The sequence below is a fragment of the Mustela nivalis genome (genome assembly GCF_964662115.1).
Source record: "Mustela nivalis genome assembly, contig: HAP1_SCAFFOLD_800, whole genome shotgun sequence".
NCBI classification, from domain to species: Eukaryota; Metazoa; Chordata; class Mammalia; order Carnivora; family Mustelidae; genus Mustela; species Mustela nivalis.
The window spans coordinates 5,011-31,829 of record NW_028135864.1 but is presented as its reverse complement, the minus strand read 5'-3'; the positions used below and the strand labels follow the sequence as shown (position 1 = coordinate 31,829).

Sequence of the window (26,819 nt, the reverse complement as noted above, 5' to 3'; positions counted from 1 at the left end):
CTCCCTGAGCCTCCGTGTCCCCACCTGTGAAATGAGGAAAACAAGATGAACCTTGCTGTTTTGCCTTAGAGACCTGGAATAATTTGTGGTGGCAGCTTTGCGTGGAGCCAGGTGCACAGAAACCAGTGGTCCTGGGGCACCAGAGGGGCTGGGAGCCCTGGAGGTGGCCAGGGCTCTGATACGCAGGACTCTCTGCTCCCTGGGACTCTCTGGGGTTTATGTCAGTGCTCATCAGTGTCCTCCCCCTGGAACCCCTGGGGCTGGCCTGTCGCGGTGCCCCATGCCCACACTGAGCCCCTGCAGGCAACAATCTTGGGGAGCCCCCAGGCAGGCCTCCCAGCAAGATTCAGGCCCTGCAGCCTACAGGGCCGGACTTCTCCTGGCTCCAGTGGGCACACCTGGGCTGTGTAGATGTGATGCTGCCCTCTGGGACTGGCCCATGTCTTCAGGGACCCCCTGCCCAGCTTGGTCAGCCACACCAGGAGTGGGACAGGGGGCTTCCCCCACCTCCTGCCTCCCAGCCACAGCCCCTTGGACCTTGGAAGCTGAGCCTGGCTCTGCCCTCTTCCAGGCCTGACCTATGTGGAGGGAGGCCGGGTGGCTGCTGAGCTCAGGGTGTGAGGGGCCCAGACCCCAGCATACATTTGCTCTATTTTTGTTGCACTTTTACCACATTGCAAACTATTCCACAAATATGTTGCAAAATTCAGCCTGTTGCCGAGGCCCTTGAAGGAGCCCGTGTGATGTCTTTGCACCAATGATCAAAGCGAAGTCAGGAGACGAGCAGCACCCTGGGCCGCCAAGGGAGGTCCCAGGCACTGCCGGGTGGCTCTGAGAAACGGAAGACGTGGTCACTGACGTCACTCTGAAACTGGGAGTCTGCCCGCCGACCAGCCTATGGCGCCGTCGGGAGCCCCGCCGTGCACCGGGCCGAGACCGTGAGCCGTCTGGCCGCGGGCCTCCCAGGAGGGAGGACAGGTGGGAGTCTGTTTCAAGTTAGGTCCAGAGTGGGAGCACACCTGGCAGGAGAGGCCGGCCCCAGGGGGCGCGGCCCCCACGTGTGCATTTGGTGGGTGGTCTGGGGTCTGCAAGGTGTCGCTCTATTTATATACATAGACACCAAGTATAAATACAAAATAGTCAGTAAAGGCTTCCTTCCCATATAGAAGGGTGGGTGGCCCCCGCCGCCAGGCCGCCTTGTCCATGAGCACAGAGCGCCCCCTCCCCAGCCTTCTCTGGTCTCAAAGCGGACACCGTGAGTCCTGTTGGGCCTGCGGTGCCTGACCCACGGAGCGGTCCATCTGTTCCCGCAGTCTCCGAATCACAGCGTGGACACACGTGTCCCTCCTCCACGGCAGGCCGGCGGCTCTCGGTCACTACCTGCCGGGGGGCACTCTGTGCTCGGCATCCAGGTCGTCTTCCAGCACGCTGTGCGGCCCGTCCTTCTCCACGCAGTCCCCAATGGCCCGCAGCACGATGCGCAGCCGCCGGTCCAGCGCCTCCAGGTGCGGCCGGTACAGGACGGGGGCCACGCGGTCCTTGCGCAGGGACTCTGCCATCAGCAGGCTCAGCTGGTACTCCTCCTTGGCCAGGAGCTGCAGCCGAAGGTAGGTGGACTTCCGGACCCTGCCAGGGAGAGACAGGTCAGGCCCCAGCCTCTGCGGCCTGGGCACAGGGGACACCGGCACCAAGCCAGGGGCAGTCCCAGGCGGGCCCCTGCCTCCCGGAGGCGCTGCAGTAAGGGTCCTGCCTGGCAGAGCAGGTGGCCACGGGAGGCCTGGCAGTGCCCGCAGGGACCCGACACTCCAGGCAGACGCAGGGTGGGGAGGATGGCCCATGCATCCGGGAGACTGAGCCCAGCTCAGCCCCACACACCTTCCCCGGGCAGGGAGCTCCTGGTTCTGCCCCATGGCTTGGTTCCCCACCTGTAAAGGGAAGAGGTATGGGGGGGAGCCCCAAAGAGGGTGGCAGCGAGGGGCACAGAGTGCTGGGGGGGCGGGACGCCAGTCTGAGCCCTAGTGTCTTCATCTGTGATGGGGGCCATCACGGCTGGCCTGAGACATGCGCCGGGAGGGGCTGGGGATGCCACAACTCGGGCTCCGGGTGCTGGGCTGCATGCTGCCAGGCTGTGGGAGTGAGGCTGGGGGCCTCTGCCCAATCTGTGGCTGGACTGAGGGCTCCCCGGGGGGTGGGGGGACGCAGAGTGGGGCGCCATACCTGCAGCACTGCTGTAAAGGCACCAGAATGGACAGCTCATCATGGGAATACTTCCCAAACCTGCCGAGGAAGCACAGAATTGTTGGGGACACGACACACAGGACACCTGTGTGCAGAGCCTGCAACAGGTCACTCCATGGGGGACCCCAGCCCTGCAGTGGGCAGCGCCCTGTGTGCCCTACTGGAGAGCCACAGCCATGGAGATGGGGCAGTGTGTCCCCAAGACACTGCTGTCCCCCAAGTCCCGGCTTTGTGTCCACAACGCCCCAGCTAACTGTCCCCATTACCCAGGACTGTGCCCCAGCCCCCTGGCTGAGTGTCCCCAGCACCCCCAGTGGACTGTCCCTAGCACCCCCAGGTGAGTGTCCCCAGCACTGTGTCCCCAGCGCCTCTGGCTGTCTCCACCACCCCAGCACTGTGTCCCCAGCAACATCGGCTGAGTGTCCCCATCACAGTTGCCTATCAACAGCACCCCCTGCTGACTATCTCTAGCATCCCTGCTGAGTGTCCCCAACACCGTTGCCTATCACCAGCACCCCAGCACTGTGTCCCTAGCACCCCCAGCTGACTTTCCCCATCACCCTGGCTGAGTGTCCCAGCACCCTCGGTTGCCTGTCCCCCACCCCGGCACTGTAACTAGCACCCCTGGCTGAGTGTCCCCAGCACCCGTTGGCTGTCACCAGCACTGTGTTCCCAGCTCCCACAGCTGTCTCAAACACCCCCTGCACTGTATACCCCAGCACCCCGACTTAGTGTCCCAGTACCCCTGGCACTGTGCCCCAGCACCCCCGACACTGTGCCCCAGCACTCCCAACACTGTGCCCCAGCACTCCTGGCTGAGTGCCCCCATCACCATCCGGCGGAGTATCCCCAGCACTGTGTCCCTAGCACCCCCGGCTGAGTGTCCCCAGCACCCCCGGCCTAGTGCCCCCAACATCCCAGCACTGTGTCCCCAGCGCCCCCAGCTGGCCGACCCCAGCACCTCTGGCTGACTCTCCCCAGTGCCCCTGACTGTCTCCACCACTCCGGCACTGTGTCCCGCACCCCTGGCTGACTGTCCCTACTATCCCTGGCTGAGTGTCCCCAGCTTCCCTGGCTGACTTTTCCCAGTGACCCTGGCTGAGTGTCCCCAGGATCCCAGCACTGCATCCCCAGCACCCCCAGCTGTCTCTACCACCCCGCCCATGACCCCAGCACCCACAGCTGAGTGTCCTCACCCACAGCTGACTGCATCACCCCAGCACGTGTCCTCAGTGCCCCTGCCCGACTGTCCCCAGTGCCCCGGGCTGAGTGGCCCCAGCACCCCCAGCTGACTGTCTCTAGCACCCCAGCTAAGTGTCCCCAGTACCCCAGAACTATATGCCCAGTACTCTTGGCTGACTGTCCCCAGCACTTTGACCCCAGTGTCCCCAGCTGACTGTCCCCAGAACCCAGCACTAGATCCCCAGCACCCCTGGCTGACTCCCCAGCGCCCCCAGCTGAGTATTCCCAGGATCCCAGCACTGTATCCCCAGCGCCCCGGCTATCTCCACCACCCTAGCACTGTGTCCTGTGTCCCCTGCACCCCTGGCTGACTGCCTGTATCACCCCAGCACCGTGTCCTCAGTGCCCCTGGCTGATGGCCCCAGTACCCACAACTGACTGTTCCTAGCACCCCTGGCTGAGTGTCCCCAGTACCCCAGAACTATATGCCCAGCATCCTGGGCTGACTGTTCCCAGCCCACCAGCACTTTGACGCCAGTTCCTCCAGCTGACTGTCCCCAGTACCAAGTACTAGGTCCCCAGTGCCCTCAGCTGACCGTCACCAGCACTGTGTTCCCAGCGCCCACAGCTGACTCTCCCCAGCAGCCCTGGCACCGTGCCCCAGCTTTCCTGGCTGAGTGTCCCCCACACCCCCAGCTGACTCCCCAGCACCCTGGCGTTGTGTCCCCAATGCCCATGGCTGATTGTCCCAAGCGCCCCCTTGTGGAGTGTCCCTAGCACTGTGTCCCCAGCACCCCTGGCTGACTCCAGCACCTCAGCACTGTGCCCCAGCATTCCTGAGTGTCCCCAGCATGCTGGCACTTTTCCCCCACCATCCTGGCATTGTGCCCCATATCCCCTGGCTGAGTGTCCCCAGCACCCAGCCTTGTGCCCATCACCCTCAGCTCACTGTCCCTAGCACCCCAGCACTGTGTCCCCAGCACAGCCAGCTGTCACCAACACCCCCGGCTGAGTGTCCCCAACATCACAGCATTGTGTCCCCGGTGTGGGACTAAGTGTCCCAGCACCCCCGGCACTGTAACCTAGCACCCCAGCTGAGTGTCCCCACACCCCCCAGTGGAGTGTCCCTAGCACTATGACCCCAGCACCCCAGCTGGGTGTCCCTAGGACACCTGACTGTGCCAAGCACCCCTGGGTTAGGGTCCCAACACACCCAGCACTGTGTCCCTAGTGCCCCCAGCTGAGTGACCCCAACTATAACCTGGCACTATAACCTAGCACCTGGCTGAGTGCTCCTCGCAGGAACTTAGCCAGCACTGTGGCTAAGTGTCCCAACACCCCCAATACTATGCCCAGCACCCCCAGCTGAGTATCCCCAGTACAACCGGCACTGTGCCCCAGCACCCTGGCACTGTAAACCAGCACGTCTGGCTGAGTGTCCCCAGCACTGTGTTCCCAGAACCCACAGATGACTGTCCCCATCACCCTGACACGGTCTCTCCAGCACCCCTGGCTGAGTGTCCCCAGCACCCTAGCAATATGTCCTCAGTGCCCCTGGCTGTCTGTCCCCAGCACCCAGCCCTGTGTCTCCAGCACCCCAGCTGAGTCCCCAGAATCCCAGCACTGTGTCCCCAGTGCCACTGGCTGACCTCAGCACCCAGCACTGTGTCCTAGGGTCCCCGGCTGACTATCCCCAGTACTTCTGGCACTTGCCCCAGCATCCTGGCACTGTGTCCCTAGCACCCCCAACTGATTCTCCCTAGCACACCTGGCTGAGTGTCCCCAACAACCCAACACTGTCCCCAGCACCACCGGCTGAGTGTCCACCTGGCACTGTGCCCCAGCAGCCCCTGGCTGACTGGCACCAGTACGGTGTTCCCAGCTCCCATAGCTGACTGTCCCCAGCACCCCTGGGTGAGTGCCCCCAGTATGCCCAGTGGAGTGTCCCCAGCACTGTGTCCCCAGTGCCCCTGGCACTGTGCCCCAGCACTTTGGATTGACTGTCCCCAGACCCCTGGCTGAGTGGCCCCAGCACCCCTGGATGACTGCCCCTAGCACCCCTACTGAGTGTCCCTAGTACCCAAGAACTATATCCCTAGTGCCCCCTGCTGACTGTCCCCAGCACCTCCAGCTATCACCAGCAATGTGTTCCCAGCTCCCACAACTGACTGTCCCTAGCACTGTGTCCCCAGTACCCCTAGTTGACTGTGCCCATCACCCCGGCACTGTGCCCCAGGATCCCTGGCTGAGTGTCCCCAGCACCCCAGCACTGTATCCCCAACACCTCTGGCTGATTGTCCCAAGCACCTCTGGCTTAGTGTCCCCAACATCCCAGCACCATGTCCACAGTGCCCCTGGCTGACTCTCCTCATCACCCCAGCACTGTGTTCCAGCATCCCCAGCACCCCAGAACTGTGCCCCAGTACCCCTGGCTGAATGTCCCCAGCATCCCAGCACTGAGTTCCCAGTACCCCTGGCTGACTATCCCCATCACCCCGGCACTGTGCCCCAGCATCCCCAGCTGAGTGTCTCCAGCACTCCGGCTGGCTCTCCCTTGCACACCAACACTAGATCCCCAGCACCCCCGGCTGTCACCAGCACTCTGGCACTGTGTCCCTAGCACCTGGGCTGTGTGGTCTTGTCTTTGCTGTGCCAGCACCAGACACAGGCCCTGGGATGAGGCATGTCCCTGAAAGTACCCTAGTGTTCTGGCTGCTGTACTGGGGTCTGAGACAGGCTAAGCAGAGAAGGTGCCCCCAGGGTCTGGCCACGGTACTGTCCTTGGCAGTTGGGTGTCTGCAGCCCCCACACCCAACTGTCCAGGTGCCAGGTGCCAACTTGTCCTAGCACCAGCACTAGTAATCATTTGGGAAAGGCAGGTCCCTGTACCCACATCTACCCAGCAGACGGCTCTCCTCGGTGGCCCAGGACAGCCCAGGGCCCAGCATGCAGTGGCCACAGGCCCTCTTTGTGGGGTAGGGATGGCCACATGTCCCAGTTAGCCAATCCCATGTGACTATGTGATGGGCAAAGTGCTCCTCACGGCCTTTCTGGGCAAGCAGCCTCTCTGGGCCTCAGTTTCTCCTGGGCAACATGAGAACATCGCAGGACTCAGCACACAGGGGTGACCCTGGGGACCAGGAGGAGTAACACTACCAATGCTTCCTGCCGTCAGGAGCTGGAGACCCAGGGCCAGCACCCTGCATCACACACACAGCATCTGTGGGGGACGGCCACCATCCCCCACTCAGAGCCTGGTCCTCCTGGGTCTGGAGGAGTAAGAACGCGGCTCACCCTCTTCCATTGTCCAAGTGGATAATAAACGTCTCGTTCGCAAACTTCTCAAAAGTCTCATAGTGATGGCGGTCCATGTTTCCTGTGGAGAGAAGCAAGCTGAAAACTCAGGAGCCGACTCTCTACCTCTGAGCCTGGAGCCCAAGGGACAGAGCAAAGCAGGGGCTTGACCCCTGCTGGGTCACACACAGGGTGGACGCTCCTGGTGGAAGCCCGGGCTGCTGACTTACCCATGAGGAAGTCAAAAATGGTCATGTCCATGATGTCCAGAACACGGTGGCTGCTGTCATAGGGGGGGCGTCTGCTTCACCTCCTCACAGTAGTCGGGGTCCACTTCCCACCTGTGGGGGAGCCCATGTGAGAAGGTCAGTTTCCTTCTCTGGGTGGAGAGGGAGGCCCAGACCAGCTCAGCACAGCGGGATTATTGCAGTGAGGACTTGGGGTGGAGAGAGGTGATCACCTCCCAACCCCCTGCTCCTGTTAATGCAGCCTCTGCTGGCAGCTCAGAGCAGAGCTGCCAGCAGAGGCTGCATTAACAGGAGCAGAGTTGCCAGCTGAGGCTGCATTAAGACCACCACAGAGGCTGATCACCAGCTGAGGCTGCATTAAGATCACCACCATGAGGCTGCATTAAGATCACCACAGAGCGGAGCTGCCAGCTGAGGCTGCATTAACACGAGCAGGGGGTTGGGAGGTGATCAAGCCATGTCTGGAGGCTGCTGTTCGCTCCAGATGCCAGGGTTCTGGAGGGTTAGGACCTGGACACCGCACCCCAGAGACCCCTTCACAGCCATGTCTTCAGGGACAAGAAAGGCACGGAGCGAATGCAGAGTTCCAGTCCTGAGAGGCTGTGTTTCCAGCCTGCACTGGGCCGGCGGCACCACGTGGGGAATGCGTCTGGTTCCCAGAATGAGGCCGCCCTTCCTGCCTTCTATGCATGAGGGGCAGTGTCGCCCACTGGGGGCAGGCAGAGTTGCGTGTGCCCCCCTTTCCTGATACTCCCTCCAGCCTGAGGCTGGCAGCAGGCCCGAGGCCCGTCTGAGCACAGTGGGCAGAAGCCTCTGAGACCCCTGCGATGCCAGCAGAAGGATGCGGCCCCGCATGGCAGGGCCTGCCTGACACTCACTCTGCTTTCTTCCGCTTGTGGTACGAGCGCCTCCAGGGGTTCCGCCACGTCTTCCTCTTGGCCAGGGACAGGTCAGGCAGGAAGGCCGCCAGTGAGCCCTCAATCTGGTCCGGCTTCCCGCACAGGGCGTGTTCTGTGGAGCAGTAGTAGGAGCACTCCCCGTAGAAGCAGATGTTGTTGGCTGGGGACACACAGGCACACAGGTGAGGGGGGCAATGCCCTATTGCCAGCCCTGTCTACAGTCTGTCCCATGAGGCACGTCTACGCGGTCTGTCCTACAACCCCCTGTCTACACCATCTGCCCCACGGGCCCCCATCCACAGTGTCCGTCCACAGCGTCCGTCCAACAGGCCAGGCCCCTGTCTACACCGTCTGCCCGATGGGTCCCCATCCACACCATCCATCTGACAGGCTGGGCCCCAGTCCACACTGTCTGTCCCACAGGTCCCCATCTACATCGTCCATCCTGGGCTAGACCGCCATCCACACCATCTGTCCCATAGGCCCCTGTTTGCCCCACTGGCCACATTCATGCCATCTGTCCCATGGGCCCCCGTCCACACCATCTGTCCCACAGGCATCCGTCCCACAGGCCCCCGTCCACACTGTCCATCCTACGGGCCATGTCCACACCATCCGTCCCACGGGCCCCCCCATCCATCCTAGGCTGGGCCCCTGTCCGCACCATCCATCCTGGGCCATACACCTGTCCACACTGTCCGTCCCATGGTCCCCCTCCATACCATTTGTCCACGGGCCCCTGTCTACACAGTCCATTCGGGGCCGAACTCCCATCCCATCCATACTATCCATCCTAGGCTAGACCTCCTCCCTCCATACCGTCTGTCCCACAGGCTCCAGTCCACACCGTCTGTCCCATGGGCCACATTCAACCATCTGCCCCACAGGCCTCCCTCCACACCACCCATCCGGGCTAGACCCCCCTCAACACCATCGGTCCCACGGGCCCCCGTCCACACTGTCTGCCTGACAGACTGGGCCTGTCCACTGTCTGCCTGGACAGGCTGGGCCCCCATCCACAGCGTTTGCCCCAGAGGCCCCCATTCACACCATCTGTGCAATGGGCCCCCATCCACACCGTCCATCTGATGGTCCCCGGTCTACACTGTCTGTCCACGGGCCTCTATCCACACCATCCACGCTGGGTTGGACCCTCATCCACACCATCCATCTGATGGTCCCCGGTCTACACTGTCTGTCCACGGGCCTCTATCCACACCATCCACGCTGGGTTGGACCCTCATCCACACCGTCTGCCCAATGGCCTGGGCCCCCATCCACACCATCTGCCTAATGGGGTGAGCTCCTGTCTACACCATCCATCCAACGGGCTGGGCCTCCATTCACATGATCTACCTTATGGGCCCCTGTCCACACCATCCATCTGATAGGCCAGGCCCCGACCACGTCATCTGTCTGACGGGCCCCTGTCCACACTGTCCACCCAATGGGCTGGGCCCCTGTCTGCACTGTCTGTCCGATAAGCCCCTGTCCACACCATCCACCCAATGGGCCAGGCCCAGTCCACACCGTCCACCTGACCAGCCAGGCTCCCTGACTTTCTCCCACTGGATCTCACAAATCAGTGCTGCCTGTGGTACGAACGCTAAGGCCCACAGAGGGGCGCTGACCTGCCCAAGGCCACACAACTGGGGGAGCTGGCACTAGGATCTCAGACTGACACCTACCGAAATTCTAGAGTCCATGCTCAGTGGCTTAAAAGAGGCATTCTCCCCATGAAAAAAGTATAACGCTCTTGGCGGGAGAGAACGCTTGCCAGTCTCAGCTCTGACAAGGGTCTAGCACGCAGCCCACATGAAGAACTCCTACGACCCACTAAGATAAATAGACCCACTCGTAAATGGGCCAAGGAGTTCTGCAGATTTTCCCCTAAAGAAACTACAGAAACAGCCAACACGGACATGACCCCACCTTGGTCATTAGGGGAGTGCCGCGGGGACCACGGTGAGACCCCGTTTCCTACACCCCCAGCCAGTTTCAGTCGGGAGAACAGACACTAAAGGGTATTGCTGAGGGCATGGGGACACGGGAGCTGCTTCAGTACCACTGGGCTGGACACGGTGTGGCTGCTGTGGAAGCCAGGCTGGTGGCCTGTCTGAAAGCTAGTGTGGAAGGACCCATGACAGAGCAATGCTACCCTCGAGGGAAGCGAGCACGCGTGCATGCAGCACCCGGCACCAAGGGCCCGTGGGAACAGAGCTGCGGGGCCCCCCGCTGTCCCCCCGGGGCTGTCCCTCCATAGAACAGAGTGCACTCTTTACCCAGGAGGAAGCCTCCACCGGGGACAATCCATGTGAACGTGACACTCGGTGACAGACGCCACACGCTGTCGCATTGTGTGTGTGAAACGTCCAGATAGGCAACGGCACACAGAAACCCTGGGGGTTCAGGGGTGGGGGGCCCGGGGGGGTGATGGCAAACAGGGGTGAACAGAACGTTCTGGAACAGGTGCTGACGTGGCACATCGCGAATGCACTAGAAGCTGCAGAACCGCACCCTCCAAAATGATGAACTTCATAAAAAAAAATAAATCAGAGGGGTGCCTGGGTGGCTCAGTGGGTTAAAGCCTCTGCCTTTGGCTCAGGTCATGATTTCAGGGTCCTGGGATGGAGCCCCGCATCGGGCGCTCTGCTCAGCGGGGAGCCTGCTTCCTCCCTCTCTCTCCGCCTGCCTCTCTGCCTACTTGTGATTTCTGCCTGTAAAATAAATAAATAAAAATCTTCTAAAAAAATAAAAGCAGAACAAATGTTACTCCATTTAACCACGCGCGGTATGGACACGTTACTTAAAAAACAAGAATAAAATGCCTTGGTCGTTTAGTTGCCGCAAAAAGATGGTGAACATTACGGTACAGGACTCAGATCGCAGGGAACATGGGTCATTTAGGGTTAGCGTGCATCTCCCGCTGCCTAGTTTGCTGATTTGTTGCCAGACGCCTGGCCAGGTGTCCCGTACTGGTCCAAGACACTATGGCACTTGTGTGCACACAGTGGTGAGGTTCACGTCCTCATGGTCAGTGACTCTGTGATTGCGGTGGGTGGGGGAGCTCTCAAGAGCCTGAAGTGTGTAGGGACACGGCGGTCAGAATGGCGGCCACCACGCTCAGGCCCCTTCCCAGCGGTGCAAACGGCCAGCTTCCCAGACAAGGGGTCTCCTCTCTGGACCACGCAGGGTCTCTGTGGCTGGTGAGCAGCCAACTGGGGGACACGGGAAGGCAGCTCAGGGGCTCCCACGGTGCTGCCTGCGCACAGTGAGCCCCTGCCTGCATCACCGGCCTCTCTGCCTCCCTGGGACCTCGTGATCCCAGAACCAGTGCAGCAGGACAATGTGGGACGGACCCGTCTATGAGCTCGCCTGTGTCGACACGTTCGTCCACGTCCCACTGACGCACCATAAGCCTCAGGCCAGGTGGCGGCTCCTTGTTCAGGAGGGTAACCTTTATCTGATCCCCTGGGCTGGAGCCCTGGGCTCTGCCATCTAAGGGCAGAAGCTGCTGTGAGACAGGTTAATGCTCGGACAGAAAGGCGCTTTGTGAGGGCATAGCGTCCTCACCAGAGAGCCAAGCCTTGTTCTAAAGGAATGGCCAGGGGGCGCCTGGGTGGCTCAGTGGGTTAAAGCCTCTGCCTTTGGCTCAGGTCATGATCCCAGGGTCCTGGAATGGAGCCCCGCGTCAGGCTCTCTGCTCGGCGGGGAGCCTGCTTCCCTCTCCCTCTCTGCCTGTCTCTCTGCCTACTTGTGATCTCTGTCTGCCAAATAAAGAAAATCTTAAAAAAAAAAAAAAAAGATTTTAAAGGAACGGCCAGGGCAGGGCCCCAAGAGCTTCCCAGGGGTATGACCTTGGTATGGGACTTCCCCTCCTCGTGCCTCAGTGTCCCCACCTGACCGAGGGCCCCAGAAGCACATGCTCGTGGGTCGAATGCTGAATATGGTGACTGGGTCGACACCAGTCTAGCAAGCGAGTCAGAGGCTGGTGCAGGGGGGCGGTCATTGGCTCAGCCCTGCACTTGGGCAGAAGCGGGCGAGCAGGAGGAAGGAATGTGAGCCCTTTTTCATCTCAGTGACGATAATCGAGATGGTTGGCTGGGAAAATCTGCCTTCCCCACACCCCAAGGCCAGCTCCTCCAACACCTGAGACCTCGGGGGAAGACGGGCCAAGGACCCAGCAAACAGGTGACTCTGCACCAGAACCCTCCACCCGTGAGGCCTGAGGGTCAAGCCATCTCTACCTCGCACGCGCCCATCTAGCTCCCAGCCGGTACCAAGCTCCCCTGTCAGCTCCTGGCACGTTTCCCTTTCCTGACTGACCCCAGACAGAACCACTCGGGCCCCTGGAGGTGGAGGGGATGTCCGCCGCCGATTAATGTCTCCAACATGCACCTGGTTCTCGAGCAAAGCTCTGTGGGCAGTGTGGCAATGGAGGGTTCTAGAAGGGCAGGCAAAGCACCAAGGCTACCAGTGAGTCTGAACAGACTTTGTTTTCTAGAACGAGGTCAAAGCTCGCTCCTGCCACTCTGCTGCTTTAAAGAAAACCACACATCCCTGCGATTGTCATGTGGCACCTGGAACATGACAGCTGCAGCACACGGAACGGCACACCGCCGGAGTGGGACAGGCCCGTGCCGTCACCCGCTCAGACTGAGAACCAGCTCCGTGGTTTGTGTCTAAGAAGGAATCCACGAGCCTTCAGCCGCCCCTGTGGGACATCAGTTGTGGGGTTCTGGACGCTGCCAGGTGCACAGCCCCTTCCCTGCGAGCCCCCAGCGAGGCGGCCACGTGCCCGGGCGAGCACCTCTGGACCCAGAGGCAGGTGCCCGAGGGGAGCTCCCTCTGCACCAAGAAAGCAAGATAGAGAAGTTTCTTGGTTTGTTTGTCTTGCTTGATACTCAGACTCCAGCTCCTCCCCTTCATTTGGGCAAGTCACTGAGTCCCGTGTATCCAGGGCCCATCAGCAGACGACGGGATAAGCCATCGCGGTGCGTCCGTACACAACAACAGGACTCCGACGAGCACGCGGGACACCAAGCAACGACCCGGGGGACTCTTGACATGGTGCCGTTGGGCACCGGGAGACAAAGTTACACCCGTGTGCCACCCCCACTTGTGCACAACGGTAGGAAAGGCTCAGTAGCCCTCAGAGACCAGGAACAGACCGCATCGTTGGAGAGATGGGGCAGGACGGGACCGGGGCTTCTCTGCTCATGGAAATTCACAGAACTCTGTCCTTGGCTACTAGTGACGGCGTGTCAGCCATGCCTCCACAGAATCACGCACAAGGGGGGATGAGGAGACAGTGTGCCCCCGCACTCCTGCCTAGGAATCGAATGGGGAACCCTCTAGCAGGTACATAGCTCTACATGGTAGAGCCTGGTATGCAGCTGGCGCTCACTAATGTGTATGTCCCTTTGCTGTGGTAGCATGGCCCAGAGCCTGCCCGCCATGGGATGACCCAGTGCCCAGGGCGCCCTGTGTGTGGGACCTCCGGGCGGGCCCCATCCGCGGGGTATGGGGGTGACCCACACGGAATGGGCTCGTTTCTGGCTACAGGGACGCTCTCCAGCCCGAGTGGCCACAGGCACGACATGCTCTTGGCAGCTACAGGCCGGCCCTTTCTGCCGGCCCTACACCAGTCCCTCAGTGAGCCTCTGAACTAGTCCAAGACAGAGCCGGAGAGCAGCCGTCTCATGTGGAAGGACGCTGGTGACAGGTAACCCGGGGGTGAGTGTGGGGACATGGTCATGTTTTATCTTAACTTCTGAACACTGAGCAACATCCCCAGAAAGCGTGCACTAGAACCTGCAGAAATGGCTGACATGGAGTGGCGACGCAGCCCGGGGTCCTGTGGCGTGGCCCAGCCCCCAGGGGATGCACCACGCTCAGGGTCAGGATGAGGGCTTGGTCACACAAGAGTTCTTCCCAGTTTCTCTCCTCCATCTTGGAAAGGGAAGCAGGCTCGTGGTGACGTGTGTGGGAAGCCTGGCGAGGGGCAGCTTACCTGGGGAGATGAAGAAGGTCCTCCACAGCTTCTTGTCCCTCGTCACATCCCGGATCTCCTTCGTCATGTTGACCATCCTGCCGGCCACGGGCGGGACCCGGCGGAAGTCCAGGATCCTGGCAGGAAAGGGATGGGGAGAGGGTCTCACCTCCGTGCCCCGGCCAGCTCTGGGCTGGTGAGGAATGAAAACCCCTTTCTCTGCGTTCCAAGGTGGGGTCCCTCATCCCCTGGACTCCAGGAACTGACCCTGGAGCCAGGCCCATGACTGCCCCTGGAGGGTGCACAGCTCTGGGCAGGCAGGGGGGCTGCTGAGAGGCTCACGACACGGCCACTCACCACCCCCTGCCCAGCTCCCCAGCAGTGAGAGGCGGTGTGGACCCCGAAAGGGCATTCACATGTGGCTTGGTAGGGCTGTCCTAGGAGACGGGTGACGGGTGGTGGGGGAGCGGGTGTGAGACTCGTGTCCCCTGGTCTCACGTGGCCCCAGGGCTGACATCCCGAAACACCCTGCCTTAAAACTCCCAGAACTCGTACTCCTCCCCCCTCTCCCTGGTGGGCCATGCCCGCCCAGGTCACCAGCTGCTCTGGGTCCTCTCCCGCCCGGCACCGTCCTTGGTGTGGGGTACGCAGCATGACTCTCTGGGTTAGGGCATCACAGGACAGACCCACCTCTGCGCTGCAGGGCAATGGTTACCAGCACGGCCTGCCTCAGTTTCTACTCTGCACAATGGGGTAATGACAGGACCTTCCCGGCCGGGTGTTGGGGGGACCCCCCCCCCCCACGTACGGTGCTCAGACCCAGGACGCAGGCGGGAGGGCTCACCTGTCCAGGTGGAAGGCAGCGATCTCCGCGTTGTGCCTCTCATAGTCTGAGAAATAAAAGAAGTCAGGGGGCGTCTCCTGCTCCCTCGTTTGCCTAGAGAAAACCGGACGAAACAAAAGGTTGATCACTGTCAAAACCCTCCAGCAGGCGGGTTCTGGTGGCTTGTGCCGCCAGCGAAAACAGGCTGTCATGCTTCCAAGAGTGCTGTGAGCCCGCTATCCAAGTCATCCTTGAAGACCAATCTGTATAAACACACAACTACGAAAGTCAGCCTAAAAAAGCAATAAACGTTGAAACCTCATCACTTCCCGCTTACTTTACGACACCCTACTGAGTGCTCTTGGGGCCGCTGACACCTGTCGCCTCTGCAGGTGCCAACAGCATAGAGGGAGGGGATGCGTGTCCCCCACACCAGCTTGAAATCAGCCAGCGAGGAAGTATTTGGACCCCGGGATGGGGATGGGCCAACTCTTCCGGCCAGGCTTTCCCTTAGGAAGGAGCAGGCTACTGAACACTGTGCAGCCCCCCACCCACCAGGTCTCCACCGCCAGCCAGATGCAGGCTCTCCAGGAAGGCAGAGGCTGAAGGCAGCCCCTGGCTCCCGAACCCAGGGAGCTGGGGCAGCCAGGAACCACCTCACACAGAATGAGGGGACTTTCCTGGGGCGTGAGCTGGGGGCCAGGTTCAGGCTGCACAGAGGCTCCCTCAGCCCACTCTCAGCCATCCAGCAGTCCACCTGCCCAGACAGCCCCCGCTGCGAGGGTGCGAGGGAGGCTCTCTTGGGGCCACTTCTGAGCCCTACAGGAGGTGATCCATTTTCCAAAGTTCCATCAGGGCCCCCGCTGGTTAGGACTGCAGTCAGCTCCCTCTGCCCCTGCCCCTTCCCCTTCCCCTGAGCTTGAGGGAGCACCACCTGCTGTCTCCTGCTCTCCCACACCCACTGCCTTTGCTCGACTGTTCTACCTTCCTGGAACCATCTTTCCCTCGTGTCTCCCAGTGGATAAGTCAGCATTCCCAACTGTGTGTCTCACCTGCCCAGGGACTTGTAGCACAAAATAAGTCCTCAGAGAGGTTGGAGTTTGGGTAACATGCATACTGGAGCACCTTCTGGGGCCTCAACAGTGCCCAGTAGCACTGTAAAGACCTTGACAAGGCCTGCAGCTATATACTGACTACAGTAACCCATTTTGTTCGAACCACATTATCACACTGAACTTGCGAGAACTGCTGGTTGGCCCCATTTCTGGCTCCTGCTCAAAGGCAAACGCTTTCATACTACTTTTTCTGATGCCACAGCAAAGATGTCCAGGCTCATCCTGGACCCTCCTGGACTGGCAAGCAGACAGGAAGGCTCTGTCTAGAGCAACGCTGTGCTCCAGTCCATGATGGCCCACCACAAACCCAGAGCCCGGTCCCAGCCGCTGCCCCACGCCTCTGTAGCACGTTGCGGGTGGGGGGCGGTGAGCACAGCCGAGTCTCCTCAGGCTGGCTCTGTGTGCAGCCCTGGCACGACCCACGACCTCCCTGCCTCCAGGTCTCCCCCTCAGGAGACAAATGAACTCTAGGACCCCCTTGAGTCTGACATCTGTGCCCCACAGTGAGCTGCAGACAGCCCCTCCCCCAGGATTAACACGTAGCCCTCTGCCCTGGCCACCGGACAGGGCTCTCTGGAAGGGGGACTATCATTCTGTAAACACAGGTACTTAGCAGACACCCGAGCAGCAGGGACGACAACCAGTGCTGGACCTCAGCAATCCGGGGATGTGCAAAATCGTGTCAGGGCAAAAACGCTCCTGGCACAAAATCCAGGTGTGTTCTGTGCCCCCGCCTGCACTTGTGGGGGCAGTGTCCACAGGAGGCACTTTCTAGGCTGGGCCATGGATACAGCTCAGCCTCGAGCTGGTAAGGATTTACCAAATGCCAGGGATCCTCCCTGCTCTGCAAACACAGGATGGGGACAACCAAGGGCCAAGGGCCTCACATGGGATGCAGCCCGCAAGATGGGGACTTGAATGATGCCCACTCAGGCCCTGCGGCTGGCCTTGCTGGGCAGCACAGACCTCCCCACTTTGTGGGCTCAGCGATCCTCGTGGACCTCCCCACCTTGCGGGTACTGTCCTGTGGGGCTGAGCCTGCTTCTTGATGCGGCCTCTGTCCCTGGCCCCTGCCCAGCACTGTCCAAGCACGTTCCATGGGGATGGGCATGTTCTCCATCTCACCAGTCCACATGTGGCCACAAGGGACTCGAAAGGTGCCCGAGTGTGTGCTCCGTTCTGACTGAACACAAAGAGGCCGGCCTGGCTCTGGCCGTTGTCCCGGGCAGGCAGCTCGAGTGGATGAGGCCTCTCTAGTGCCTCTGTCCCTCTGTGTGTGTCTGTCATCACCTGAGTAGGACACTGGGCCCAGATCCTTCTCTGCTGGCCTGTCTCTCTGCTTCACCTCTCCAGGGCCATGCGCATGCACTTGACCCCGGGGGTCCCTGGCCTGATGTGGCTCTGCCTGCTCTGCAGGTTGGACATCCCTCCCTCCACCTTCTCAGTCAGAAGGCCACCTGTGGCCACTGCCTCCAGGAAGGCCCTCTGGAATAGTTCTGTCCTTTCAGAGGCCTCTCCCTACCTGTGCCTGTGTGGCCCCACAGGGCACCGCGCATCCACATCCCCTCTCCCCCAGCTGCCCCACAGAAGAGGCGTGTCCCCAGGCCCAGCTCTATACCCGAATGGGGGAGTGGGAACAGCTGCTTCTTGGGGCTCTGTAGGCAGAGGTCCACTGCCAGCCGTCAGCGTGGGGACACACACACTAGTAACTAGGGTCCTCAGGCCCAGTCGGGCACACACCGGTAGGGCCCCCAAAGCCTTGTCCTCGTAGGTGGGCCACCGAGACCCAGGGAGCGGCGGGCTTAGTGATGACGCTGAGGGTCACTGTGGGTGGGGCCTGCTGCAGACCACATGTGCACATGTGCACACATGTGCACACACACGTGCGGGCCCCCTCACCGGCTCAGGCTGTCAGAAGGGTCTCAGAGAGAACTAGGACCCTGTCCACTGCCTTTTCTCTGGCAGAGCCAGCCTCCCATGAAGAAGCCTCTGGGGGCGGGAAGCAATCTTTTCATTTCCTTGTGGGGGAAGAGACTCCAGGCTCAAGCTGGAGGAACAGGACTGGCCCATCCCCCCGCCCCCTGCCCCACTCCTGGCCTAGAGGCAGGCAGGCCTTTGGGGGCAGCCCCACTGCACACTCCGTGGCCGGACCTCGGCTCCTGAATGCTCAGTCCCACGGCCTCCTAGCCAGATCAGCCTGCCGAGGGCCCGTGCAGGAGGGAAGCAGAGGAAGTAGCCCCGAGGGGGCGGGGGTAGGGGAAGCAGGCAGCCCCAGGGTGCTGGCCAGGCTCACCCCAACACACGTCTCATCTCCCCATCTCCTTGGTGCCTACTCCCTACGCCGACTATTGCCACCAGACACCTCCTGGCCCCCTCCTCGGCTCTGCCCTCCTCTCTCCTCACCCCTGCCGCCTCCAGCATCAACAAACCTCTCCCAGACCCAGCACTCAGGACTTCTCCATCTCTGCACCTTTGCCTGTGCGGGGCTCTGCGCCTGGGCTTGCTTCCCCCATGCTCCCCAAGATCGGCCTCAGCCCCGCGGGCTTTCCCGGGCAGCCCGGGGCCTTCTGCGGAAGAACAGGGCACTGCTACCTTAGATTACGGTCTGCAGGGCCTGGGGCAGGAGGGCCGAGCCGCGTGCCTGCTTCAGAACAGGCGGACGATAAACAAAGGAACAGGTAGAGGAAGAACAGGGAATGGACACAAATCGGTCTGCGGCCCCGAGCTCTCCCACCCCCACGTCTTCAGTTTCTACCTTCATCACCACCACCAGCACCACGTGCAGTGGCGTTAGCTGTGAGGCTAAAGAGGAAGCACTTCTATTTGCCAACTCTGGCTTTTGCTTCCTTTTCCCTCACGCCAGCCCCCGACTCCGATCAGGTCACACACCTGGAAAGCAGGTGGCTCTGGGCCCTGCCGCTCCGGGAAGAGCCAAGCCCAGAGGCTCTGTGACCAGGTTCCAGAATAGTTTCTGGTGCCCTCACGTCTCCCACCTCAGGGCTTTCCAGCAACCTCTGCGTTCCAGCTGTTCACACCAGGAGCAGCTCTGTCTTCTGCCCTGAGGCCACACACAGGCCTCGGCTTGGCCGTCTTAGCTTCCCAATGCCCCTCCCCAGAACGACCCGGAAGGGTGGAGAAGTGGAGATGAAGTGCTCTTTGTCTGTGCGCTCAGGGCTCGTCTCCCCTCCTAGAGGCTCTGAGGTGCTCCCGGGGCCTCTGTGTTCTTTGGGCGCGTCTCCAGATGTGTGACATGCCTGTGAGTGGCTTTAAGGCTCCTTCAGGCTGTGAGCAACTTGGGCAGGGGCCCCGCTTAATCAGTGCTGGTAAGGATGGAGCAGGGAACTCAGGAGACACCTGAAGGGGAGGGTGGGCTCCAGTGTGGGCCTCCCGCTTGCTTGTTGCAAACACGGTGCCTGTGGGCTGGAGCAAAGGGCTAGGTCAGCCCCATGCAGACCCGGCTCCCCAAGGCCACCGGGGGTGCTGAGGGACTGTGCTCAGCCCCGACCCTCAGCTTCCCCAGCCTGGGAGGGGGTTCTGTGCTCTGGGCGTGGCCAGCAGACCCCGCTCCTGTCCTCAGAGTGGTCAGGACTCCCACACACGGGGGAGCTTGAAGTAGGAACAATGGCCAGAAGAGGCCCAGGACGGGCAGGTGGGGTGCTCAGGGAGGACGAGGCTGGCTCCCTGCTGGTCTTCCTGCTGCGTGTCCATGCCCAGATCAACAAGGGGAGTGGAAATCTGCCAGCTCTGCACCCCCGGCGACAGAAGGAGGCGCGCAGGATCCACCCAGCTGGTTGCCACCTGCATGTTCGGGTGCCGAGACATGGGCCATCAGCAGGACTCCTGCAGGGAGCCCCGACCAGCCAGAGAGGAGAACTCGGGGGATCTGAGAGCTGGGGGCAGGGGGCACGGGGACTCTTCTCTGGCCCGGGCCACGGAGCAGGGGACAGCATGGGGGCATCTGTGTGGAGTGGGGACCAGGAGGAGATGGGACATGGTGCCCTCGGTGGCGAGGTCCGCCCGCTTCCTGCCACATCCCGGGTGGTGCTGGAGAGCTGAAGGGGCTGTGGCCGACTGGCCTTTTAGGGAAAACCCTTTGGAAAAGTACTGAGCTCGCTGCACGGGCGGGAGACTGCACTCAGCTGAACCCAGTTACCGGGCAGCCTCTCCTTCCTCCAGGTGTCGTGGAGGAAGCCAGCCTCGGTGCAGGGCAGATGAAGGGCGTGGCCTGCCTGGGGCACCGGGCTTCTTCCTGGAGTGTGGGGCATGGAAATGTGGAAAGAAGATGCTATCAGACACCCCGGGGTTGGCTAGGCACCCAGAGCATGTGCCTGCCCTGGCGAGGGGTGGGGAGACCGGGCTGAGGACGAGCGTTTCCTAGAACACTGGGTACCTGGGAGCACAGAGCCAGCAAGTCGCCGTCCTTTCCTGCGGACTGAGAGGGCTGGGGGGCGGGCGGCAGCCTCTCCAACGGGCCCAGGGGCAGGAGAAGCCTCCCCGTCTGGTCACCCTCCTGCAGGTCACTGCCCCCATACACAGAGCAGTCAGAACCTGGGAGCCACCCACCACCCCGACAGCTGCTGAGGTCAGAGTGAACCCCCCACCCCGCCCCGCCCCAGCCCTGGGCAGGCCTGAGCAGCGGGGAAATGGAAAAGTGTACACTCACTTTCCTCGGAAAACAGTGGCTAAGGAATCAGGCACAAACCACAGCCAAGCGCACGGTTTCAGGGAAAAGCCTTGGCAGCAGTGATGGAGGGTCAGGGTGGAAAGACGGGCAGAGCCTGGTGAATTCCGGAGGCCTGGATCCCGGGAAGGTCTCAGTCCTGCTCTCTAGGAAGTTCCTAAAACCTCACACCTCCACCCAGGCAGACAAGCGTACTGGGTCGCACAGGCCACGAGAAAGCAGGCAGTGGAGGCAGCCCCCAGGGGTACTCAGAGCATCCTATGCCAGGCCTGCTAAACCTGTCAAGGAGCTGCTCAGGGCCAGTTTTGGGGGCCTCCAAGACTTCCACATTCCTTCTCTCCCCGTCTCCAGAGCTGACCACACCCAAACTTCATCCCTTTGCTGGGAAGGAAGCACCATAAAGCTGATCATGCATTTTTATACTTAAGTGAGAATGACTGCTATGTTGGACTCTCCCAGGAAATCTCTGGTCTGAATTTCCTTAAAGGGCAGAAGGAATTTTGCAGATGGAATTATGTCTGGGATCTAGAGATGGGGAGACGATCCTGTACTGTCTGGGGTTGAGGGTGGGTAATGTCATCTGGAGGGTTCTTATAAGAAGGAAGCAGAGGGAGGTCTCATGGCTGAAGAGGCCACAGCGGTGGCTTTGAAGAGAGGCTCTGGGAGACACGCTGTTTCCTCCCCTCCTCCAGCTTCAAGAGGCTGCCTAAGGCCTTCCTTTGCAATGAAACACATGATCTCCCGGAGCCTCCAGAAGGAACACAGCTGGCAGATCCCGTTGAGATTTCTGACCTCCGAGCCTGCGGGAGGACGGTTCAGGTGGCTTCACACCCCTGCATTTGCAGTAACCTGCCGCAGAAGCACAGGGAACTGATATGGAGCCGTTGGCAGCCCTGAAGCAGCAGGAAGGACATGGGATTTAGCAATCTTGGAACAGTTATGAAATCCGGTCCGTTTCCTCAGATTTGGTCATGCCATCCCCGCGATATTTCTGAGACTTTGAGGAACTGACGCAGAACATTTGGGGAGAAGGTGCCTCTCTTTTCCCAGAAGCCAAAGAGAGGTGGAATCCAGTAAGTAGCAGGCGAGTCCCCCCCCCCTCCCATCCCTGTCCCCATTTTAATGACAAGGAAGTCTGAGGTCAGCCAAGGGGAAAAGGCAGGTGCAGAATCACACAGGTAGAAATGGCCAGTGCTGGGTTCTTTCTTAAGGGATTCCCCCTCCCAAGGTCAGACACGGCTCCAGCTCTGGGTACTGGGACAGCCCCAGGGACTCAGAGCCAGTCAGGTGCCCAGCTTCTTGGGGACTTGGGGAAGCTGTGTGCAGGCTTGGAGGTCTGGCTGCAGGAACAGTCCCCCGGGCCCCAGAAAGGTCCTGGCTCCCAACAGCTGTGACTTCCACGCTCAAGTTTGTCCTCAACACAGGAGAACCCCTCCCTTCCTCCTTTACAAGCAGGCTCCCCACCCCCGCCCAGTTCCCCCCGTCACTATTAACATCTCAGTGTTCTTTAAGTTGTGGGAAAACAGAAAGCTTGGGCTTGGTTAAAAATAGAGGAAATTGGCAGCTTTTTACCGAAGCCTGCGGGGGAGGCAAAGCCAACCGTATCCAGCTCCTACTATGATCTAAGCTGTGTGTGCGGAGTCACTCCCTCCACCTTCATGACAGCCTGCGAAGTGTCCCCGTCCCCCCCCCAGATCCCAGCCAGTCAGAGAGGTCTCAGCCTGCAAGCGGGAGGCCTGGTTCAGGCTGTGCACTCGGGTCCACGGGCCTGAATCAGCCCCATGGCGCCCCAGAAAGGCTCTGATGTGGGAGGCTGCGTGGAGTGTGGGCTGGGCCCCATTCTCTCCACTGACGCCTGAGAACAGCTGGTGGAGAGGGGTCGGCAAGCCCTGCGTGCCCTCTCCAGGCTGGCCGGAAGCAGGTGCGCCCCCAGCCCCCTTGGAGCAGCGTGGCAGGGGAGGCGGCTCAGGGGAGATGCCTCGGGGAGCAGCAAGGACCCGTGGTCCTTCCCCCTTGCTGCTGCCGCTGCCACTACCACACCTCTGGGCTGACGGAGAGGGAAGGAGGCGTGCAGTCCTGGGAGGGGTGGGGGGCTGCTGAACGCTGGCCCGGTCAGTGGGTGCACCCACTGACCGGGCCAGCGTTCAGCAGCCCCCCACGGCAAGCACAGGGACTGAGACCAGGCAAACGCAGAGCCAGAACAGAAGCGACAGCCAACTGCCAGGTCGGACTCTGGGGAAGGGGGCCCTGGGGGACTGCTCGGGGCACAGACAGCTGTCACACAGCTGTTTCGGGCATCTTAGGCAGAGCTAGGGGCCCCCTGAGTTCCCTGCAGATGGGAAACTGAGGCCCAGACAGAGGAGGGCCACACCTAAACTTTGTGTGTATCAGGGAACAGCACTGCCCGCCAAACCCTGCAGGACAGAAGCAGAGAGAAGGGAACGCCCGGGAGGAGCTCCCAGGAAGCCCATCTGCAGGTGTCCGGGCAAGCACCCTCAGCGGGCAACACGTGTGTCCGTGCTGGCACACACAGCAGGCAGCCACGGCTCCCTTGTGCCGGGCCCCCTGCTCACCAGGGCTCCCCACCAACACCCTCCCCAGATGAGGACCTAGTGTGGCTGCTTGGGTGATCCCCAACCCCCCGGACCTCCTGCCTAAGGGGATCCCATCCAGGGCATGTCCACAAGCACAACCCACCAGTGTCTCCTCCCTGATCACCAGGAACAACGTGGCTCACGTCACTCCTGCTCGCCCTGAGGGCACCCCATGGCACCCCAACGCACCTAGGATCACGATTTCCCCCCCACCTGCTGCCACCCAAGTCCCACTTCTACCATCTGTCCATTGTGATGAGAGTCGGCAGAACTTGAGGGAGCCTGTTTTGGTGCCCCAGGCCCTTTGCATGTAACTGTTATCCCTGGAATGCTCTGACCATTGACTATCTACTCTAAAGGACAGACTTGGCCCCACTCACAGGCTGAGGCAGGAGCTGGCCAGCTGCGGGTGTTGGGACAAATCCCTGCTCCCCTCTTACAAGGACACACAAGGCTACATTCAGGCTAACCCAGGTTCCTGGGACCAGGGTCCGATATCCTAGGGGCCCTGGTTCCCATTTCCAGGGATAACCTCGGGGAGGCAAAGCACCAGACAAGGTGAACGCTTTCCCTTTTCCTCCTGAACACAGCAGATCCCTGACTCACCAAATGAAGGCACAGAAGCAAAAATTAGCCTTTCCATCCTGGGTAATTTTCCCATCACTCACACAGCAGAAAACAACCACCTTGCCATCAAGGAGATATATTAAGCTGTTTAATATCAGGTTTTCGGCTGGCAGATGTTCTAGAAGGGGAGAGAGAGAGGCCTGTCCCTGGCAGCTACTTTAGCATGACCTTTCAGCCATGAGGCCCACTGAGTATTTCCTGCTAATTCTGGCCCCGTGTGGGTGTGGGGGGGTCTGTCTCTTTAGTAAAACACGCTCATCGTATTCAGATCCTCTGGCATACGTTCATCCACCCAGACTCTCTGGATCTGACCCATGTTGCTGGAGCTGCAGCAGCCTCTGTGGGGCTCTGTGGCAGCAAAGGGGGCATGGCCACTCCCCCCATCAGTGCTCACCACACCCGTGGCACATGCACACCAGAGAAACTTTGAGAGTGAGGGCCACAGAAAGGCCTAGAAGAGTGGGGAGGCCCTGGTAGAGTCGTCATGGGGCTGGGAGACGCTGTGTAACACACTCACATGCCCTCAGCCCTGGAAAGCACACCTGTTCCACAAGAATCTGGAGGTATGACGCTTACAACAAGAACCAAGGCCAGTCATGAAGACACGGGGTGCACCGGCCTCTGCGGGGCCTGTTGGAAACTGCTGCCGCGACCTGTGAACACTGCCCCTGCTGCTCTCTCGGCAGCGTTACCAGTACTGCTGGTAATGGTAGCCCACACAGGTCATCCCACGGGGGGGATGTGAGCATCAAGCAACCCAGAAGCAGCCCTCCTGCCTCAGCCTCCCTGTGAGAGGCCGCAGCCTCCCAACGGTCTCCCCTCAACAGTGGGGCCAAAACCACGAAGAAGCCCAAGGAAGCTGGAAAGTTCTACGAAGAGCCCATGCCCGTCCCAGGCCTTGTTTCCTTCCAGAATATTCCACGAGGAACCCACACCCAGCCCTAGGTTGCATACCCTCCAGTTGTGTGGACCCGCCCTAATCATCTCTCCTGAGGAGAGCTGGTTGACCACACTCCTGCATCCAGCCGTCTTCCTGCAACCGCCAAGCCCATCGCAGCTCCTTTTTCTCTACTAATTCTCCTGGAGGAGATGGGAACCTCCCTTTCTGCATGGACAAGGGGAAGGAGGTGCTTGTGCTCACGGACCCCTGATAGTAGCAGGGGTGGCTTCACCACACCCTGGCGTCGGGCATCTGCCTCAGATTCCCACAGTCCTGGGCTTCCAACCTGTCCTGCTGTCCTTCCTTTCGCCTGTGTGAATGATGTTCTCACCCCACCTGCTCCAGACTCCAGGCAGCCCCAATCCCAGGCAGGATCCTCAGGGAAGACCCTGGCAGGATGTCGGTCCCAAGGAAAGGGAGCAAGAGTCCCAGAAACACCCTGGACCCAAGATCATACCTTCGGTCACAAGTTACCAACTAGCAGTTGTATTCTGTGTGGCCTCCAAGGCATTTGGGATGCTTCTCAATTAGTTACCACCATTTTTGAAATTTGAAAGTTAAGCAGAAAAAGAGAGCCATTATTATGAAAAGAGAGCTTATCCTGAAAATTGCATATTAGGACAGATGGTCAAGATCTGGTGAACACAGGCAGCTGCCCCTTCCGGTGGAGTCCGTGCCTGGCAGATTGCCGGCCCCCTCCCCCCTGCCAGCAGGCTCACACAACTTGCATGGTCCTTGTGGGCACTTGAGGGTGCAACCCACACTTTAAATGCAATGAACTCCCTCTAGCCAGCACACAAATGGCTTTGTTGGCCCTCCCAGGAGATGGTGGAGCAACCTGGGCCCCAATGGGATACCCGAGCCCTGGCATCATCAGGATGGTCATCAAGAACGTGGATGCTGGGTGCCTGGGTGGCTCAGTGGGTTAAGCCTCTGCCTTCGGCTCAGGTCATCATCTCAGGGTCCTGGGATCGAGCCTCACATCAAGCTCTCTGCTCAGTAGGGAGCCTGTTTCTCTCTCTCTCTCTCTCTCTCTCTCTACTTGTAACCTCTCTGTCAAATAAATAAATAAAATCTTTAAAAAAAAAAAAAGGAAGAAGAAGAACATGGATGTTCCTCGTGAATTTTCTTGAGGTAGCCTGGCTTTCAAATACTCCTCCACCAGGAACAGATTTTCATGTGCCACTGAAGGCCTTAATTATTTTGGTAGCATGGTCTTTACTTTATGCAACAGGAAACTACAGTCGGTGGGGGGGCGGTGGTCAATCCAGCTCCTGCGAGTTTTATAAATAAAGCTTTACTGACAGCCATTGTTTGGCTGCTTCTGGGCTCGGAGAGCAGACCCAAGGAGCTGAGACACAGACCATATGGCCTACAAGACTTAAAATACCTATCAGCGGGCCTTTTATAGAAAAAGTCGCCTGATCCCTGAGCCATGCAGGAGAGGCCAAAGTCACCTTCTTTAGGAGCATTCTTTGGTGTCTGTGTTTCGGTTCCTTGTTTACAACACTAAAGCTCACCGGGGTAGGAATGATCTGATGAGGGCTGGGAGAGGGAGGACTGGGGACACCAGGGAGAGGAGGGGCTGGGGGGCCAGACCCCTAGGTTGCTCACTTGCCTCGATGGGGAGAAAGCCCAGAGCAGTCCCCCACAGTTCAGCCCACAACACCCCTGGGAGGAAACGCTGCATTTTCCGCCAGAAACCTGGTGCTGCTCCCTCCAGCACAGACCCGTCCCGGCACCAGGCACCCCCGTCCCAACTGGTCCCCAGCACTTACTTCATGGGTTTGAACAGCGCCTGCCCATAATTCTGGAATGTCATGATGAGTTTGAGCTGCGTGCCCCCCGACTTCATGGCTGCAAGGGAGAGGGAAAGAGACACGGGGTCACGTGCTGCGTGCAGACTCCCCCCTCTGTGGGCAAGTGAGACCAGCTCCCACCCTGGTCCCACAGCCCCACCTGGACCTCTGGGTGTGGCTGAGGGCCCCCATACTGCCTGGAAAGTTTGGGGTTTCCTGCAATAATGCGGATACACACTCCCACCTGACATCAGATGCTGGGGCAGAATCTCTCAGATGGTCTGAGCCACGGCCAGAGGGCAGCTTCTGGGAAGGCTGGCCACGTACATGCGCCCACCGGCAACACCCCCCTGCCCAGACACCTGCATGACCTACTCACCCACCTGC

General features: G+C 60.3%; 1 protein-coding gene across 1 annotated transcript; it reads right to left on the bottom strand.

Annotated features, from left to right (window-relative positions):
- Nucleotides 1-1,084: 1,084 nt before the first annotated feature.
- On the bottom strand, nucleotides 1,085-26,510 carry LOC309857505 (extracellular serine/threonine protein kinase FAM20C-like). Its single transcript, XM_082750171.1, is given in 9 exon segments — nucleotides 1,085-1,626; nucleotides 2,218-2,277; nucleotides 6,715-6,796; nucleotides 6,945-7,011; nucleotides 7,013-7,055; nucleotides 7,841-8,021; nucleotides 13,875-13,990; nucleotides 14,698-14,790; nucleotides 26,412-26,510. Coding segments are annotated over 9 exon segments (969 nt in total). The 5' UTR covers nucleotides 26,489-26,510; the 3' UTR covers nucleotides 1,085-1,376.
- Between the last annotated feature and the right edge of the window lie 309 nt (nucleotides 26,511-26,819).